Below are 19531 nucleotides of genomic sequence, written 5' to 3' on the forward strand. Positions count from 1 at the left end.
GGCTACTCTGACCATGTCCCTGTCTGTTCCATACTCAACCCTCTTTCTGGGAGAGGCTTACTGGCTCAGTGAGTCAAATTCAGTCTAGAATGCGGGGCTACCCTACCAGGTCACCTCACAGGCCTCTGGGTAGCCCGTGACTGGGTCACATGGGAAGTAACCTTTTTGGCCACCTGCTAAGAGGGGCCTGTGGATAGAGCAGGCGCTCAGTGTCACGTGCAGCAGGGCTGCGTAACATATTATCACCTATGCTGTGAACTCACTCAGGAATGAAATGGGAGCCCAATAAACACATTGCTGAAAACAGCTGTACACTATTTTTGAATCCTGGAAGAAATATTTAGCAATGCTTAAATGAGCCTAATAAAACTCATGTTATCTATATTATAAAAATGCACGCAAGTTCTATTGCATGCATGTTTTTTTCTAAGAGATCAAAAAACGACGTTAGTGGGGCAGTAAAGGTGGTGTGCACACTGGATGTTAAAAGTTTTAGGTTTGGAGCTTGAGTACGTCTGAATCATGGAGTACAAGGGGCAGGCAACTGCTGCCCTTCCTTTCCAGAGACATCTCCAGCCTGAGGAAGGTACCGGAGAGATAAAGGAGGGAGCAGAGGCTTGGAAAGAAGGTTGGTCCTTCCACCCATCGTTCGTTCATTCACTCATTCACTCACCACACACGCACTAGACACCAGACCCTGTACTAGGAACTCGGGTTAACCAGAGCCGGCGCCTCTCCTAGTGAAATCGTAACGCAACAAGCGAAAAGACTCGTTTCCCACGCGGAGGAGGAGCCTCCGGACGAAGGAGGCGCGCCTTTCTCTCGCACCGAGACCTGTCCCGCCCGCCCGGTCCACTCCCTCAAGATGGCGGCCGCCTCGACGCCTGCTCCGGCGCCGGCCGAGGGGGAACCTTCCCACGCCTTCGGGCTACCGCCTCGCCCCGGCCCCTCCCGGCCCGCCGCGGACCCCGCGGACTCAAACGGCCTCGAGGCGCCGCGCCAGGAAGTCCCAGCTGGGCATCACCGCCCGGCAGCAGCGCAGACCCCGAGCCCCGCCCCCCGAGCCCCACGCCGCCTGCCCGCGTCGGCGCCTGTTGACGCCACTGGGGGCGTGTCTGCGCGACCCGCGACGTCGCGACGCGTCAACAATGGCGACTGCGTCAGCGTGAGCGGGCCTGTGTTGTCAAGCGGCTTCCAGACGTTGCGGCGGGAGCCGCAGTCGTCTTAGACCCGGCCGGCGGGGAGCACAGAACACTTCGTGCTCGCTCCCGCCGCGTTGTGGATCGAGCGGCGGTGTCAAGACCCAGCGGGGCGAGCCAGGTGGGCGGCGGGGCCGGGAGCAGCGGCGCGTGCGCGCGGCGGGCGGGGGGCGGTGCGGCTGGCGAGCGGCCCTGACTTCCCGGGGGCTGCTGGGGCGCCGCGGGGAGGCGGGCGGGGGGGCGCGGGCTGAGCACGGCCAGCCTCCCTTTCTCTGTTCCCCTCCAGCGTCAGTTCGGCCTCTTCGCTCTCCCGGACCCTGCCCCTGGGCTAAGTCGGCAACATGAGCGGCAACAACTTGGATGAGAACGACGAGTTTGATGAGCAGTTGCGAATGCAAGAATTGTACGGAGGCACTGAGGACGGCGACACCGAGAAAGATCCCGGTGGAGAAAACGATTCTTTCCGGCAGCAGTCGACTGACACCCCATACGAGTGGGACCTGGACAAGAAGGCTTGGTTCCCCAAGGTAAAAGTCGCACGGGCGCCGATGCGCAGCGGGCCCGCCTGGCCAGCCTCGCGGGGCGCTCCTTTCACGTTTTCTTTGCTCAGGTCCTGGGTTAGAGCCCCTCTGGATAGTGACGTTTCTTTTTGTTGTGTCTGTAGCAGAACCGACGTGTAAAGGAACGGAAATCTTTAGGGAGATGGCTTCAATGTAATTTAATTATTAAGCCTTTTCCATGCCTTATAAATTTTATCTATGAAGGTTACAGTTGGTGACTGCTTTTTATTGCAAAGAGGAAAAACACCAAGAGCAAATTCAGTCGATGTTAATCTCACGTAGTCTCAATCTTACTTATCCTAGGAATTCAGATGTTTAGCTGATGTGCTATGTGCAAAATTCAGCTTCTTGATTTGAAAAATTGATAAATTGATAATTCTTTACTGATTGAACTTTGCACCTCTTTTTACTTTCCTACTAAATTTTGTCCCTAGACACGTATGTTTGAACCATATTACCACGGGAATATGACAAGAGGTGCACAGAATATGGATGGAAAAGATCTGAGCATATTTATTTAGAGTACTTGGAAATTGTTAAGTATTCTATTTTAGCTTGAAGGTAAAAAGACTGATGTTAAGCTTGGCTCTCTAAACTTTTTGGTCAAAGTACCCTGTTAATCAAAGTCTCACGGTATGGGTGGAAAAAAAGGATACTTATCACACACGAATAGACTTGCAAGCCAGTAATACAAACTGTGTCTCCATTGTGTAATTTGAGTGCGATTTTTTAATTATTTATTTCACCTTTTTTCTTTCCCACTTTGTGTGTATGTTCCAATCCCTCCGAATTGTTAAACTTACTATTTCACTTGGCTGCTGGTGGTGCCAGCTAGAGTCCATATTTGGTTTCTTCAGCCTTCGGAGTACTTTAACAATCGTCTGATAATGGATTAATTTGTGGCTCTATCTTTTTATGTTATGGAAGCCCATACCTCTTCAAACTTCAAGTTTTAAATTTTCCTCATTCCTGTGTGTGCCTAACATTGATTGGTGTGACGATATAACTATATTTCTTTTGTTGTGCAATTGTGTTTTTTCCCTAAGAGCCAGGAGGATAGTTGTGAGTTGGATTTGTTCTTGATTTGTTCTGACATTAAATGATAATGTGATTTAATTAGTTACGGTGTTAAAATAGCATTTAATTTTATAATTGTTAGCCCCATTCTTTACACACCAAATCAGAGTTCTACTCTTTGTGTTCTCTGCCTACAGGTATTTAAATATTTAGAGTACATATACTTTTGTTCATCCATATAGTAAAAGAAAATTTGATCCTGTTGTTAGATTATTAGTTGACTGTTGGTTTTTATTCTGTTTATTGTTATCTGATACTTCCTTTGTTATATTTATTTGTAGCCTTAGTCAAGTAGACTGCAGAGATAGTAATTTACAAATAAAACGACTAGAAAAGGTGCCAACTTAAAATGCCTTTAATAGTATCTCAGACTTTTGTGCTGATAATCCAAGTACCCATGTCTTAATTTTTTATTATTTTGTGTGCAGTTTTCTATATAAGGTGACTGTTCTTGCATTTACACAGAAACACTTGTATGTTAAGTTGTATAACTGAATATGCTGTTATTTAACACTGTAAACTTTTTGCGTGAGGAAATCATTTTTGAATTTATGTGTGTGTGCTAAATTTCTTGTTTAGATCACTGAAGATTTTATTGCTACATATCAGGCCAATTATGGCTTTCCTAACGATGGTGCGTCTAGTTCTACTGCGAATGTCCAAGATGTCAGTGCTAGGACTGCAGAAGAACCTCCGCAAAGAAAATCCCCCGAACCCAGTGATACCAAAAAGAGGGGAGAAAAGAGAAAGGGTGAATCAGGCAAGTGGATTTAGCTTGCAAACATGAGTGTAAAAATTAAAAATATGAGTGTGTGTGTATATATAGTTACTTTTTGGAGAATTATAAAATAGCTTTGACAGAATCATAAGATGGGTTTTTTAAATATTATTATTTGGGTTCATATGTTGGCTCTCTCACTAACCTGTGGGCATCCGGTGGGCTCTTTCAATTCAGTTCAGTTCTCAGTTTCTTCCTTTGCAAAATAGAGCTGTCATTAGGAGATTATCGAAAGTTCTGTTTGTAAGGTGATTTTTTTTTGTCCTTTTTGAGTTTAATTAAATTAAACTCAAGAAGTCAATTTTGCTTCAGCTTGGCCAGGTCTAACACAGTAGATTGGAGTCAGAAGCAACTTACGCCAAGGCCTAAAGTCAGTGCAAGGGTGAGGTTTTTTTTAAGGTAGTATCAGAGTCATAAAGAACCAAGATAAACTAGCCATCTTTTTTCAGACTGGGCTCTGAAACGAATTACTTGTCCAAAGATCCAAATACTTTGAAAGCTGGACAGTGATTTGATTTAATCTGTCTTGTTCTAAGGGTGAGAAAAAGTTTCTGGAAGTTTTGAGAAACTGCCACACTGTCAGGATTTCATAATGGGACTCTTACCTTTTCTGGCATGTGTTTTATTTATTTATTCGATTTTGATTTTTAGGATGGTTTCATGTTGAAGAGGACAGAAACACAAATGTATATGTGTCTGGTATGTATACCTTTTTAACCACATTTAGAGTAGAAAATATTTGATTTTGAGATTTTTCACAAAGTGATTTTTAGTTTTCAGTTTCTCTGAATTCTATTTTGTATCGTTGTGTCATTATTTGTTCAGCCATTTACGTGAGTGAGGGATATGTCGTTTTTTTATGAAACTGAGAAAAATTAAGTGTATGTAACTTTGCGTGCCATCCTGTCTGTCTGCTTTAGGTAACTCACAGCTGTTTGCCCCTTCAGATTCATTGATACAAGGCCTAAGCAAAGCATGATTTTAATGTATATTTGAATACATTAAAACATGACATTTCTTCACGTCTATAGATGTGAGATTTTTACATACTTTTAGAAAATCAAAATTGCGCTCATCCAAGTTATGGATTTCGAATTGGTAGAATCCCTAAGTAATCCTCACCTTTGTTTTAGATGCCTTTATAATTTTTTTCCCCCAACGTCACAGGTTTGCCTCCAGATATTACAGTGGATGAATTTATACAGCTCATGTCCAAGTTTGGCATTATTATGAGAGATCCTCACACAGAAGAATTTAAGGTCAAGCTTTACAAAGATAATCAAGGAAATCTTAAAGGAGATGGACTTTGCTGTTATTTGAAGGTTAGTTATGTGGTCAAGTAAGTTTCTCCTATCTCCGTTTCTTTTTTTTTTTTTTTTTTTTTTCCTTTTCATTTTCCTATCTCCATTTTTAACTCAGGAACCAGGGCTATAATTTTGTATAGATGATAACCAAGAGTGAGAGCTATTCAAAACAGGATGTGAGGAAAACTGTTGTTTCAGATTGTGCCTGTGTGTATCACATTGGTAAGGTTATTCATGTGCTCTTGTAAGAAAATATGTTACCAGGTCAAGGTATTATGTAAGTCATATGACCGAGGTACTTCTCTTGTCTTAAAAAAATTCTTGCTGCAAAGATCTCTTTAGGAGTGTATGCATATAATCAATGCAGAACACATTCTAAAAATCCGCAGAGAAAAGAAAGCCAGTAACATTTTATTTGCCCATTGGAATGAATTAGACCAGGGTTTGGCAAACTTCAGCCCACTGCCTGTCTTTGTAAATGAAGTTTTATTGTAACCGGGCCACATTGATTCATTTACGCATTTGTCTGTACCTCCTTTCACATTTCAACAGCAGAGTTGAGTGGTTGCAACACAGACCACAGGGCCCACACAGCCTAAAATAATTACTCACTAGCCCTTTACAAAAGTTTTCTGACCCCTGAATTAGACCATAAAGGTGATAACTTATGCTTACTGCTTTGAAATATATTTTGAATGAAAGAGAAGAGAAAGTGGTATTAACAGACATTTGCAGAACTTTATGTATTCATGATACCATAAATGGCATGGGGGGAAGCTCAGTGCCAAAGGCAGCCATCATTTTTGGAACACCTGTCCCCTTAGGAGCATGTGTTACGCATTACTGCATGGTACAAAAGAAATGGGCACAATGATGGCGTGTACATGTGTCATGGAACCTGAAAATAATTACAAAGCAAAATCAAAGTGATGAAACAACAGTACCAACATCACAAGTGTGTTGCAAGTATACAACATTTCAGTGAAATCAGAGGGCGGGTAAGATTAAGCTGACAAGCTTTGGGGGAGATAGGTTTTTGATCTGGTTCTTGAACATGATGGGATCACACATGAGTACGACCATTATAGGAAGATATTTATGTAATTTTCAAATGTAAGGAGATTGAATGCTTTATAAGTTCTTCAAGGATTACTAAAAATCTGTGAACAGATTCTTAGGGGGTTTGATTGGGTTTTAAAATTTTGAAGAGAAAAATGGGGTTTTGACAAATTTGATATGTCAAATTTATGACCCATAAAAGTGCAAGATTGCCAAACCAGTAAATTGAGTTCCAGAAGAATATAGTTAATTGTTCCAGGATCCATATTTGATTGCATGGCTGAGTTCAGTTGTCCTTTTGAGTTCTCCTCAGGTCCTCAGATCTTTGAATCTGTGTAGAGCTGACAATTGCCCCCTTTGTATAGGACCCAGAATCCTCAAGTGTGTGTAATGTTCAAGCTATCAGATAATCATCTTGTTCCCAGTATATCACGGACCTACATTTTAATTGGTGAACACAAAAGATTAAAGGCTGACTATGCTATTCCCAGTTTCTTGAGTCATCTAGTCTTTTAAGTAGGAAACTTTTAGAATTTTAAAACTGGAATGCACCTTAGAAATCACGCAAGTCCATTTACCTCATTGTATAGAGGAGAAATTGAGATTCCAGGAGGCAAAACTACTATTCCAGTAATGGTATAACTTATTGACTACCTACTGTATGCCAGTCACTATCCTTTATGTGCCTTATTTCATTTAAATTTGTCAAGAACCCTGCAAAGAAGGCATTTCCATTCCCATTTTACAGATGAAGAAATTGGGGCTCAGGGAGCTTGAATAACTTGCCTAGGTTCACATAACTGGTTGGGGACAGCTATGTCTTAAGTACACATTTTCCAATACGTGTTCTGTAGTTCTTTATTCCCATGTAGGTAGTTACATTTAAATCTTTATTTTATGTATAGTCATCATTCATCTAAAACACTCCTGCTGAAGTTTCATTTCAGTGTGTAACTTACTGACTGTAACTTGCTTTCCCTTTGCAAAGAGAGAATCTGTGGATCTTGCATTAAAACTTTTGGATGACGATGAAATTAGAGGCTACAAATTACATGTGGAGGTGGCAAAGTTTCAACTGAAGGGGGAGTACGACGCCTCAAAGAAGAGGAAGAAGTGCAAAGACTACAAGAAAAAGCTGTCTATGCAACAAAAGTTTGTGGTTTTTTTCTTTTTTTTTCCATTTTGAAAGATTTCGTATAAATATCCTAGAGTATACTTTTGGTAATAACCACCTGTTTTTTTTTTTAACGTCTTTATTGGAGTATAATTGCTTTACAATGGTGTGTTAGTTTCTGCAGTATAACAAAGTGAATCAGCTATACGTATACATATATCCCCATATCCCCTCCCTCTTGCGTCTCTCTCCCACCCTCCCTATAACCACCTAGTTTTGTTCCATCAAGTATGCCTACAGATTATTTTTAAAGAATTTTATTTGCTATACACCTGAAACTAACACAACACTGTAAATCAACTATCCTCCAATATAAAATAAAAATTAAAAAATTTCATTAGATCATCGGAAACCCTCAGTAATCTGTGTAATAGGATGATTTGGCAGTGGTGGTGTTTTTCGTTTTCTGGGGTATTCATTTTTAATATAACATGGGCTTAAATGAAATAAGAAAGCCATCTCTACAGAAAATGTTGAACATCAGATTAAGTAAGATGGTTTAGGTTTATATACCAGAGCCATTAGTTCATTTTTCATGTGGATGGAATCAGCTCCACCAGGAGCTAAATTTTTACATACAGGTTTGTTAGTAGGAGTTAGAAATTAGAAATGATAGGTTTTATCATTTTATCATGTACTGTGTGGTTGTGTATAGTATATACGAGTCATCAAGTTTCTATTATTCCCTTTATTTAATATGTTTTTTGAAATATGCTGGTTTTAAGAAATGAGCCAAAATAAGTACTTTTATCAGAGTGAATTCTAATAACACTTCTAACACTATGCTTAAACTAATGATAAAATGATCAAAGAAGCATTTAGTTGTGATGTCTATAGTTTTTACAGGAATCGTTAAAATAGATACCTAAAAATTTTATAAACAAATCGGTAAAATTTAAGGTAGTAACAAAGAGTGAGTAGTTTTACATATTTCAATGCAGTTTGTTCTTTATAATCGTAAAATACCTAAAAACCAATACAATTTGAATATTTTCTTGGCCTCAGTGTCTCTTCCTAGATAGTCATAGATACTAAATAATTAGCAATTTTTCAGGAGTCTCATTGGAATGTTTGTAACCAGCCAGCAGTTCTGAAAAATATATATATATTCTGGGGATTTCAGATACTGCGTCTATCTTTCACCTGCCCATTATTTTTATTCAGAAAGTTGTAATGGAGCTGTGACTGAAATACACATTGTTGTTTTGGAATCAAATAATTATCACTATTTAAGTGCTCAATAAAGGATTATATTTAACTGCTCTTTTTTTTTTTTTTTCGCTCTGACAAGTCTGAAACAAAATTCACAGCTTCTTGTTCCTGCTTTGTCGCATTAGGCAGTTGGATTGGAGACCTGAGAGAAGAGCTGGCCCGGCCCGAATGCGCCACGAGCGAGTTGTCATCATCAGAAATATGTTTCATCCTATGGATTTTGAGGTAGGAAGCAGTATTCTTACTGATAGAAACATAGATATGCTTTCTTTCAAGGGAGCCCAAAGCTTGCCTCACCCCATCTTTCTCATGTCACATCCTGCACGTTCATCTAGTCTTCAGGGTCGGAAAGCGATACCAAGAATCAACTGAAGGTTTCAGATTTTCCCAGGTTTAACCCAGCATTCCTCTAATCGTATCGCAGGTAAACCTGTCTAATACCTGTACCGTGGCCCCAAACAGCAGCTACTTGGTATGGGAAATGATTAAAAATATAATCTTTAAAAGATTTATGGGAGTCGCTTGTGGATTTTGAGTGCAGTTCAACAATGCAGGCTGATTTTGGTGGGGAGGACCAGTTTCACACTTGGAAATGAAAACTTCACTTTAGTGCTAAAAGTTTGATCCTTAAAAAACCTTAGGTTAATGAAATACAGCCCCTGACATTTGAGTAGCGAAGGTTGTTTTTTTAGGACCTAATCTTTACAAAACTCTTTAGTGGCTATTAAGAGGACCTTGTAATAATTGGTGTCCATGTAAGATTCTAGGAACAGCAAATAAAAGTGAATAAAGGAGGAAGAGCTACTAGAGAGGTTTAAGGAATATTAATTGCCATCAGGGTACCTTGTGTTATGTTCTGCCTCTTGTCCTTATCTCTGTGTTTTGGCCTAGACCGATGGGATCATTCATGGAAGAATTCTTTATTCTCTGCCTGACTTCTGAAATTAATGATAACAAATTACACATAAGAAAAAAATGTTCATAATGTAAAATTTCAGATGGTTTACAAATGATCTAGTTACACCCAAGGCCCACTCTTGTTCCTTTTGTGCGGTTAAGCAGATTTAGAGTGACAATGTCATTTTATCCCCCTTAGAGAGGGCACCAGAATTGTCTGTTGAACTCCATCTCTGCAGATAGTGATGTGGTAGGGTTTACCGTGCACCTGTGGAGTCTGTGTCTTTTGAGGTCATTGGGAAGATACCTGTGGTCTATTTATACTGTTTGGTGTCTCTTCTGACTAGAATCCTGAAGCATCTTGAAATACGGCAGAGCTGCTTTAGACTTGCAGTGATAATGAAGCATGTTTAAAAAATACACATATACACATGCACACTAGATGCTTTTTGAAATGCTATCCCTGCCAGGTGGGACTTTGAAAGGCATGCATAGATGGATCATGGTATCTAGTCTACTGGGTACAACTCCAGAATTTCCTGTGATTCACCTACATTTTATTTCCCTGGTAGATAATTGGTTTTTTAATTAGGTGACCTATTACTTTCTGTGACTTGAGATCCTTGATTCACAACATTCCATACTCCTAACACTTGGACATGAATATAAATGCAAACTTAATTCATGAAGTATCTGGGCCCTGTGCAAGTTGAAATGTATTGTGCAATTGCCTTTATGTGTTTCCGCCTCCTGCCGTTGCTCGTTGAGACCCTAATTTAAGTCTAGCTATCGCCCTGGGCACACTTAATTTTTCCTAGCTTAACAAATATTCTTTCCTCCAAAAAGCCATATTTATTCTTCCTTGACTTCCCACAAATTTCCTCCAGTGGATATTTTTAAAGATAAAAGTTTCATGCTTGTAAATTCTTGATAGCTTAAAGAAAAAAAACCTTTATTGGTTTAATATAAACTTTGGAGTTATAGAACCTTTATATTAACCCTGTTTTATTCATAGCATTTATTATTATCTGAAATGACTCGATCTTCTCTGTTAGAATGTGAGCTCCATGAAAGCTGGGGCTCTTGTCTACCTGGTTTACTGTTATATGCCCAGTGCTTAGAATCATGATTGGCACATAGTAGGCCCTCAGTATTTATAGGAAGAAAAAGTGAGAGAATGATTGAATGAAATCCTTTTTACTCACAAGGCAGAGTGTTTTCATCCACTCAAGGAAGAAAACGTTTTTCTCTTTAGCATCTTTGCAAATGAAGGAAAGTTTTCAGATGGCTGCACCACAGGGGCAGGGAGCGCAGTGATGGGCTTCAGAGTTCACGGGCAGAGAAACCCTTGATGCTGTCCTTGTTTGCCCATCTGACTGGTCTTGTGTGGTCTGATGAGTTTGATGAGAGCCTGTCAGAAGTCTTGTTTTTTTGCTCAGTGTCTCATGGGCATCACTGTAGTAGACTGTCCAGTATGCTAGACTCTAGCCACATGTGGTTAAATTTAAATTAATTGAAGTGAAATAAAATGAGAATTTAATTCCTCAGGTGTATTAGCCACGTGTGGCTAGTAGCTACCATATTGGATAATGGAGTATTCACTTCTATTAACACAGAAAGTTCTGTTGGGCAATGCTGGTGTAGACATTATATAACTCTGGATAGAGGTGTTCAACTGGAAAACTGCTTTCATTGGATGTTTCTGGGGAGTGTTTGATTTGTCCAGAGATTCCATATGAATCTAAAGAACAGATCAGCATTGAGGTTTGTAGTAGAAGACAAAAACTGAATTGTCAGGTAACCGGGGTGTCAGAAAGAAATCAGATTTTGTGGGGTGGAATACAGGCACATCTTGTTTCATTGTGCTTCGCTTAATTGCGCTTTGCAGTTACTGCTTCTTTTTTTTTTATTTTTACAAATTGAAGTTTTTGTAGCAACCCTGCATGGAGCAAGTCTGTCAGTGCCATTTTTCCAATAGCATTTGCTCACTTCATTTCTCTGTGTCACTTTTTTGGTAATTGTCCTAGTAGTTTAAACATTTTCATTATTATTATATTTGTTATGGTGATTTGTGATCAGTGATCTTTGTTACTATGACAACTCACTGAAGGCTCAGATAATGGTTAGCATTTTTTAGCAATAAAGTATTTTTTAATTAAGGCATGTCTTTTTTAAATATAATACTATCGCACACTTAATAGACTACAGTATAGTGTAAACATAGCAGGAAAACCAAAAAAGTTCGTGTGACTTGCTTTATTGTAATATTTGCTTTATTGCGCTGGTCTGGAACCGAGCATGCAATATCTCCGAGGTATACCTGTATATGTTTATTCCAGACAGTTGACTAGTGTTAGAACCAAAATACCTAGAAATACTCTTTGGTATCAGGGTGAACAGTGAAGGCTAATATTTTAAATGTAACTTTAAGGGGTTTTCAGTATTTAATTCAAAGCCTTATTTAAAAAATTCATGCCTGGCAAATTTGAATACCAGGAGGTGAAGAACCAAAACTCAGATGCAAAGGTAGGTTTCTCATTGTGTATACTAGCGCTGTCCAATAGAAGTATAATGTGAGCCACATGTGTAATTTAAATTTTTCTAGCAGCCACAATACAAAAACAACATGAAACGGGGTAAATTAATTTTAATAATGAATTTTATCTAACCCAGTATATCCAAAGTATTATAATTTCAACATGTAACATAAAAATGTTAATAAGCTATGTTACATTGAAGTATTTTTCCCCTTTGGTACTAAATTTTCAAAATCTGGTGTTTATTTCACACCTGCAGCACACCTCAATTTGGACTAGCCACATTTCAAGTGCTCGGTAGCCACGTGTGGTTAGTGGCTACTATCTTGGACAGTGTAGGTTTAGCTTGGAAAAGAATGAGAAATACGGTTTATTTCTGGGAAAACAAAATACCACCCTGGAAAAACATTTTAAGTGTTGACTGCGGAAGGTTTCAGCGTTTCAGTCTGAGTTTAGTCTCAGGTCTGTTGCTTGCAAAGTGTTGTCTTTAGAAAATTTTCATGCTTAGCTAGGTTAAAGATATTTCCCAGGGGAGAGGGTTATTATCTTTAAGTCTCATGATACTATATAACAGTGAAGATATATTTGTTTTTCAAGCTGGTAAACATGAAAACAGAGGTCTGGGAAGTCTTTGGCTGAAATTTGATATTCTTGTAGGAAAGGCACTGAGACTTTGATAAAGAAATAAAAATGGTAATTCACCCCTCCCCCTGCAGTGGAATCATGCTTAAATTTGTTAAATATTTTGAAACAGTTTTTGTTTGTTTTTAATATAACCCTGATTTCCCTTGGTAAATAAAATGGAGTTATTAGGAACAGTTTAGCAAACTCTGAAAAAGCTTTTATTGACTGTTCATTGCATGAAAGACTGTGCTGTGTTCTGTGAGGTATTCGAAATTCAGTCAAAGGAGATTCCTGCCTGCGGAAAGCTCACAATCTGATAGGAGCTACCCCTCCACACATACACCCCCGTAAAAGCCACCACATGAGTACATGGAGTTTATGCTCCATTCCCCATTCCTCTCAGGCCTGAGAATTTTCTATAAAACAAATTGGCCTATTCTCCACAGTTAGATTTTATAAGTGGGAGAAATCCAGAGTCCTGCCAGCTGTACTCTTAGAAGCTTCAGATTTATAGGATTTGATAGTTTTGATTTTAAATTTGATTTCAGTAACTGCCTACCAGTTGTTTATTTTTGCCTTTTGACAAAACTTTAGGAAGGAGAAGCCACTTGTCATGTTTTGCTGTTCTCTTTAGTTGGTGAGGAACATATAAACCCGTGAGATAGACAAATTCATATGTTTCCTAAAAAGTGTAAGTCTGCTTCATTAGAAATTTGTAGGTAGGATATCCTCGTTTATATTTGTATGTAGTTGAAATTCAAGTTGATAACATAACTTTTTTATGAGCCTTTTTCATGTATTGGGACTTGGAGGCAAGATGAACAGGAACCCTTATGGGGGAGGTTTACCCTGTGAGTTAAAATAGAATCGTGGAAGCACAAAGAATAATCTTAGAACACTTAGTCAATGAAAGGGATATGTGTCTCCCCATTACAACATTTCTGTAAATAGGAATCTATGCAAAACACAAAATGAAATTTCCTCATCGGTGCAGTCGTTGTGATCCCGGTGCAGAACATAGGAATTAGCAGTCTCTGACTTAATATGAGCCACAGGACTTCACCTGCTTCAGCTGCTGTTATTTGTGATTTCCACTGACACTTCCCTTCCCTCTCCTTTGCCACTGCATACCCCTAGTGCTGCCTACCATACTTGCCTATTCCCCATCTTAAAGCAGGGCAGACCTGTAGTAGTAGCAGCAGCTGTGGTAGTCTAACTTCATTTGACTTTGATTTTTTTAATTTTGTAGACTGCAGACAAACAACTAACCTTAAGCAAAACCTTTTTTTATTCGTTGGTTCGTCAAAGTAAGAAATTTGATTCTCAGGAATTATAGTTAAAGAAGGGGGCAAGCCCATTTTAATCAAGTGTGTTTTTGCAGGATGATCCACTGGTGCTGAACGAGATCAGAGAAGACCTGCGGGTGGAATGTTCAAAGTTTGGACAAGTTAGGAAGCTCCTTCTCTTTGATGTAAGTTCATGGCTTGGACAAATGATTTCTAAAGCAATTTTCTTCCATTTTAATAAGTTATTACCAAATGTCAGTATGCCTCCAAATTTTACATAAATGTTTTTATGTAGTAGGTCTGCTGTCTAGTGGTAGTCATCTGTAAGCAGTATTAGATAGCATTATTAGATGAACGTGGATTACAAGCGAAGGCTTTGATAGACGTGATATCCCTTGGTTATTTTCCTTTATCATCACTCTAGAGTTTATGATCAGGTGAAAAAAAGTATAAGAGACATGTATGAGACCCTATGGTTCCCTATTTGGCCACATCTCCCCCTCTTTCTGAATTATTTCTTCTTCCATATTTGGAGAAGAACAATCAAGAAAAATACTCTCTTGTATGTTCCCCTTTTCACCTTTTTTTTACATCCAGAATCAACACATAATAATTAAAAGAGTCACCATTTATTGATTGCATACTACAGCTACTTTACATGTTATCTCATTAAATCCTCCAAATCCTCTGAGGTAGGTAGGTGCTATTTTACCCATTTTGTTTAGTTACCCATTTTACAGATGAGGAAGTTTAGAGATTGAGCACCTTGCCCATTCAGCTGGTAAGTGGCAGAGCCAGGATTTAATCCCAGGGCTATTCAACTTCAGAGTCCACGTTCTTAACAGCCATACTGTTCTGCGTCTCGTTAGACAGTGTTATCAGCAGGAACATTTCCAAGGATATCATGCTTGATTTTTGCTAGACAATGGTAAGCTGAAGAAGCAGCTAGCTGCGTGTTACTGGCTGCAGTAAAAAGGAAGAAAGACTTCATACATAAAATCTTTAGCTCAAATGGTCAGAAGGAACACTACTTCCCTACTTTGTCAAATGTATATGTTTTACTTTAAATGTTCTCATTCATTCCTTCTTTTTCTTCCTTGTCTTTCTAGAGACACCCTGATGGTGTGGCCTCTGTGTCCTTTAGGGATCCGGAGGAAGCTGATTATTGTATTCAGACCCTCAATGGAAGGTGGTTTGGTGGCCGTCAAATCACTGCCCAAGTGTGGGATGGGACTACAGATTATCAGGTGAGTTCTGCAACTGTCAAGGGCACATGAATTGTTTCATTACCAACAAATACTGATCTAGCAGTTTTTCACATAAGTTTTAAGTTCTGTTTAATCTGTTTAACAGTACTTCTTTTAAATAATCCTTTATATTCAGAGTACGGAAAGAAAAATGTTTCAATCTTTCAGTTTATAAGTCTGAAATCAGTTTATAAGTCTTGAGGCTTGCTCAGGATAGCAATAAGAGAAGAACAAATTAAAGCGCTTCTCTTCCTTTCTGTCTTGTAAAGTACAGACAGTTCAATTATTAACTTTTTAATTGATGAGACATTTCTGCAGTGCTGTGGTATTAGGCGTTTATTTAAATGATCTTAAGGTCAACTCTAGTAAATCAAGATGTAAAGTGTTGGAAACTGAAGATAGGGAATTGCTTTAATTTCCTAAAAGTGATACCTTATAAAATCAGAGTACTTTTGGCGATATTAGAAATGTTCAGAGACGCTGTTACTTCTTTTGGCCTACAACATATTTTAACGGCAGTTTCTATGTGTACACAGGTGGAGGAGACCACGAGAGAAAGGGAGGAAAGGCTGAGAGGATGGGAAGTTTTCCTCAACACTCCCGAAGCCAACAGAGGCCTTCAGCGTTCAGATTCCGTCTGGGCTCCAGAAAGGGCGGGGCCTTCTAGAGTTAGGCATTTTTCAGAGCACCCTTGCACATCTCAAACGAATGTTCAAGAAGCCGCAACTGAAATGGCATTTGAAGAACCTATAGATGAAAAGAAGTTTGAAAAAACAGAAGATGGGGGAGAAGTTGAAGAAGCTGCTTCTGAAAAAGATGCTAAAGAAAGTGGCCCTGAAAAAGAGGCTGAAGAAGGCTGTCCCCAGAAACAATCTGAAGAGAGCTGCCTTGAAAGAGAGTTTGAGGACAGCTGTCCCAAAAGAGAGCGTGAAGAAGACTTCCCCGACAGAGAGTCCGGAGAACGCAGCCCCGAGAAAGAGCATGAAGAGGGTAGTCCTAAAAAAGAGTTGAAAGAGAATGGCGCAGAAAGAGAGTCCAAAAAGAAGAGACTCAAAACAGATCCTGATGAGAATGGCCTTGAGCAGGAGCCTGAGGAGGAGGCCAGCCCCCAGAAGGCGGCTGAAGATGGCAGCTCAGAACAAGGGTCTGAAGAGTGCTTGGAAAAGCAGTTTGAAGACGACTCTGAAAAAGAGTTAGAAGAAAACGGCCTTGAGAAAGGTTTTGAGGAAGAGGGCTCTGAGAAGGAATTTAATGAAAACGTTCTTGAAAAAGAGATAGAGGAAAATGACTCTGAAAAATCAGAATTCGAAGATGACAGCTCTGGGAAAATGTTTGATGAAGAAGGCTCTGAGAAGGAGTTTGACGAAGAGTCAGATGAGAAGGAAGAAGAGGAAGATGTGTATGAAAAAGTATTTGACGATGAGTCGGATGAAAAAGAGGACGAAGAAGATGCAGAAGAAAAGGGTCTGGAAGACGCAGATGAAAAGGACGAAGAAGACGATGCAGATGAAAAGGTGTTTGAAGATTCAGATGGAAAAGAAGATGAGGAAGAAGTAGATGTAAAGGAAATTGAAGCCATAGATGAAAAGATGTTCGAAGATGACGATTCCAACGAGAAGTTGTTTGATGACGATGCCAGTGACAAGTTGTTTGAAGATTCTGATGAGAGAGGGACTGTGGGTGATTTAGGGAATGTTAAGGAGGAAGGGCCCCTGTCCACAGGGAGCAGCTTTGTCCTCAGTAGTGATGACGACGATGAAGACGATGATGATGACGTTTAATCCCTTAAACTTGCTTTGTAGGGTGATTCCTCCATCTCCATTTTGCCTCTGCTCCAGGGTAATTAACTAGTAGTGTTACATGAACGTGTGCATAGAGGTAGGATGCCCTCAGATCAATGCAGTGAAATGTGTCTGGTTATCTGTACTGACCGATTTTAAATATATGTGAACAAGTCAACTGGATTCTTGTCTTTTGTCAGATTTGTTAAGTGCATGCAGAATAATATTTTTTAAAGTATTCTGATTGAAGTTTGTGATATTCAAAAATAAAAAATAAGTTGTTAATATGCAGAAACAAAATTAGACCTAAGTTAAATTGCATTTTTCATTCTTGCTGTTGCTTTATTCATACTAAAGTTTGGTTTTTCTAAGGACCTGAAAAATCCCTGTAGGAGTCTCCTTGCTTCAGCTTATGATGTTACCACTGATGTCCCCATTTCCCCTCTCTAAACCAGAACATGTTACTAAAACTTATGAAGTAAAGAACACTTTGGAGTTTTTCCCTGCCCAGTCCTCGCAAGTTACTTTTTTCTTTTCTACCCTCTTGCCATGAAAATTGAGTCTTAAACGTGCAGAAGTAAACTTCCCAAGGTCCACAGCTTCCATTGTTGAAAATACAGAGGAAATCAGAATTCTACTGTGTACTGTTTGGGCCCCTCTAGAAGCTGATTAAAGTTACAGGACCTTTACCCAGAAAAATCAATGCATGCACCACACAACCTTTTGTATACAGTTTGGGGTGGTTCATGGATCCCCTGGAGTTTAAGAACTTTTGTCATGCATATTTCAGATTTTTGCTTTTGATTTTGTTCTAGAATCATGGTATCTAGTATATGCTAAGTTGTGTAGTCCCAATAAAAATTTGGGTCTTTCTTGATTGTGCTTTCCAAATTCAGTATTGATGAATTGACTTCTGATGTAGCATTAAGAAGTTATTCTCATAAATTAGAAGAATTAAAATAAACTGCATTGGTGCTTTCTCATTATACCGTCTGTCAGTGTAATCATTACCCTCTATAGACAGAAAAGAGTTCTTATGCTTCAGGACAGCTTTCTGAGAATGTTTTAGTTGATGTCTGGGATCTATTAAAAATCTTCAGGCTTTTCACCGGGGATGAATCAGTAAAAGAGGTGAAGAAAGTTAAACATAGAAAAACTGCAAACCAAAATACTGTTCCCTTTGAAGATAAGCCAGAAGCATTTAAACACTGTATTTATTGTGTTTTACTACAAGTTATTGTAATTTGTTGGAAAATTGGTTTTCTAAACGAAAGGGTAAGAATGCTTTATCTTCCGTTCACAGTGGTTGGAACACATAACTACAACATAAATTGGCTCTAAGCCTGTCAGAAGGAGGCCGATTTCATTCTGACTTCTTTTCCCCTGCTCATTAGTTTGGTTGATATCAAGTACTCATGCTCTTTTCATATAAACACCCTGGAGCAAAAGTCACAAACAGCTGTAAAATGGTAAATAATTTACAAGGTGATATTGATGAGCAGACGTTAAGAGTCATGAAGCACTCACCTGTTTTCTAAGCAATCAGGTTTTATTGGTCCTGAAAATGGAATTTACTGTGGAGCAACAATACATCTTGTTATCAAAAGAAAATTAAAGTGTACGGGTGGATTGTAAGCACAGCAATGCTCAACAATTACCTGACAGTTTCTAAGGAGTAATGCTCCTTAAGACTATATATATAGATTTCAAATAATGTATTCAACCCTGAGTGCATGAACCACAAGTTGCTTCAGAGATGCCTTTGAAAGGTTTGAATGCCCTGCCCTCTGAGTCTACAAGTACCTCGTATAGGAGCATACTTGAAACTTGATGTTAGAAGGTAAGAAAATTACTGGTCTTGCCAATATTAATGAAATCTTTGAAATCACTACTACTTTCTACAAAAGAAACCCGACAGCAAAATTGGAGTAATTTGTTCCAAGGATCTCTTCCTTCTCAAGTAACTCTCTCTGGGCTCTTTCTCAAGCCCTGCGTTGTCAAATCTGGCCAATCTGGAAGCCACTACCTCTTCCTTTTTAGAGTGGAATCTTCTCCTGATGTAAATTATTTGGTGATTCTGAGGCTTGGAGAAAAGGTGGGAGTTAGCTAGTTTTCTGAATATACCTTTCTCAAATAATGCCAAGAAGTGCTCTTGGGAGTTCCCTGGTGGTCTAGTGGTTAGTATTTGGTGCTTTCACTGCTGAGGCCCAGGTTCAATCCCTGGTCCGGGAATTGAGATCCTGCAAGCCGTAAGGTGAGGCCAGAAAAAAAAAAAAAAAAAAAAAAGTGCTCTTAATTAGTTTGAACAATGCCATGGCTTGGACAACAGCGGAATGCTTATAAATGTGCCCTTTGTGAATATTTGTCAATATTTTATACATTATTTTTTCCTTATTGAGTCTCAGATTTACAAACTGCATGCCTGTTTTTAGACAGTCACTTCTATTCATTTAAAGTCTATATTCATAAATGCTTCAGAAAAATGAACAACTTATAAAAACAAGCTGCTCTTCAAGTTGTTCTTTCTTAAAACCACTTACGCAGTAATCCAGAGATTAATTTCAAATCCCTCTATTTTTTAAAAGCACAAGTTATGAAGCACTATAAATAATCTTGTGATATGTCCTAATAAATAAATAAAATTAGTGTAAAAAAATCTGTTTGCTCAAATTATTTTTGCTTCTTACCACACTTCATTTACCTGACTGGCTTTGTTCATATCTCTCTAAGTGAAATACAACCTAATGCGAGAAAAAATGTTAAAATCATCCCTTTCTAAAATCACTAATTGCTATT

The 19531-nt window shown here is 39.0% G+C and overlaps 1 protein-coding gene across 1 annotated transcript; it reads left to right on the forward strand.

Annotated features, from left to right (window-relative positions):
• The first annotated feature begins 1136 nt into the window (after nucleotides 1-1136).
• Nucleotides 1137-17696, forward strand: HTATSF1 (HIV-1 Tat specific factor 1). The gene is made up of 10 exons (XM_061177907.1): nucleotides 1137-1320; nucleotides 1486-1726; nucleotides 3416-3596; nucleotides 4266-4313; nucleotides 4782-4936; nucleotides 6966-7129; nucleotides 8489-8588; nucleotides 13803-13892; nucleotides 14817-14954; nucleotides 15491-17696. The coding sequence occupies exons 2-10, from the start codon at nucleotides 1541-1543 to the stop codon at nucleotides 16733-16735; spliced, it is 2307 nt and encodes a 768-aa protein (XP_061033890.1). The 5' UTR covers nucleotides 1137-1320; nucleotides 1486-1540; the 3' UTR covers nucleotides 16736-17696.
• Nucleotides 17697-19531: the final 1835 nt, after the last annotated feature.

This window comes from Eubalaena glacialis, chromosome X (assembly GCF_028564815.1).
Source record: "Eubalaena glacialis isolate mEubGla1 chromosome X, mEubGla1.1.hap2.+ XY, whole genome shotgun sequence".
Lineage (NCBI taxonomy): Eukaryota > Metazoa > Chordata > Mammalia > Artiodactyla > Balaenidae > Eubalaena > Eubalaena glacialis.

What these genes read in the sequence shown, in the direction of transcription:
- HTATSF1 (XM_061177907.1), top strand. Translation starts at nt 1,541, where the DNA reads ATGAGCGGCAACAACTTGGATGAGAACGACGAGTTTGATGAGCAGTTG. An exon ending in AAGCTGTCTATGCAACAAAA is followed by an intron (nt 7,130 to 8,488) that starts GTTTGTGGTTTT and finishes TTGTCGCATTAG; the next exon opens with GCAGTTGGATTGGAGACCTG. An exon ending in ATGGGACTACAGATTATCAG is followed by an intron (nt 14,955 to 15,490) that starts GTGAGTTCTGCA and finishes ATGTGTACACAG; the next exon opens with GTGGAGGAGACCACGAGAGA.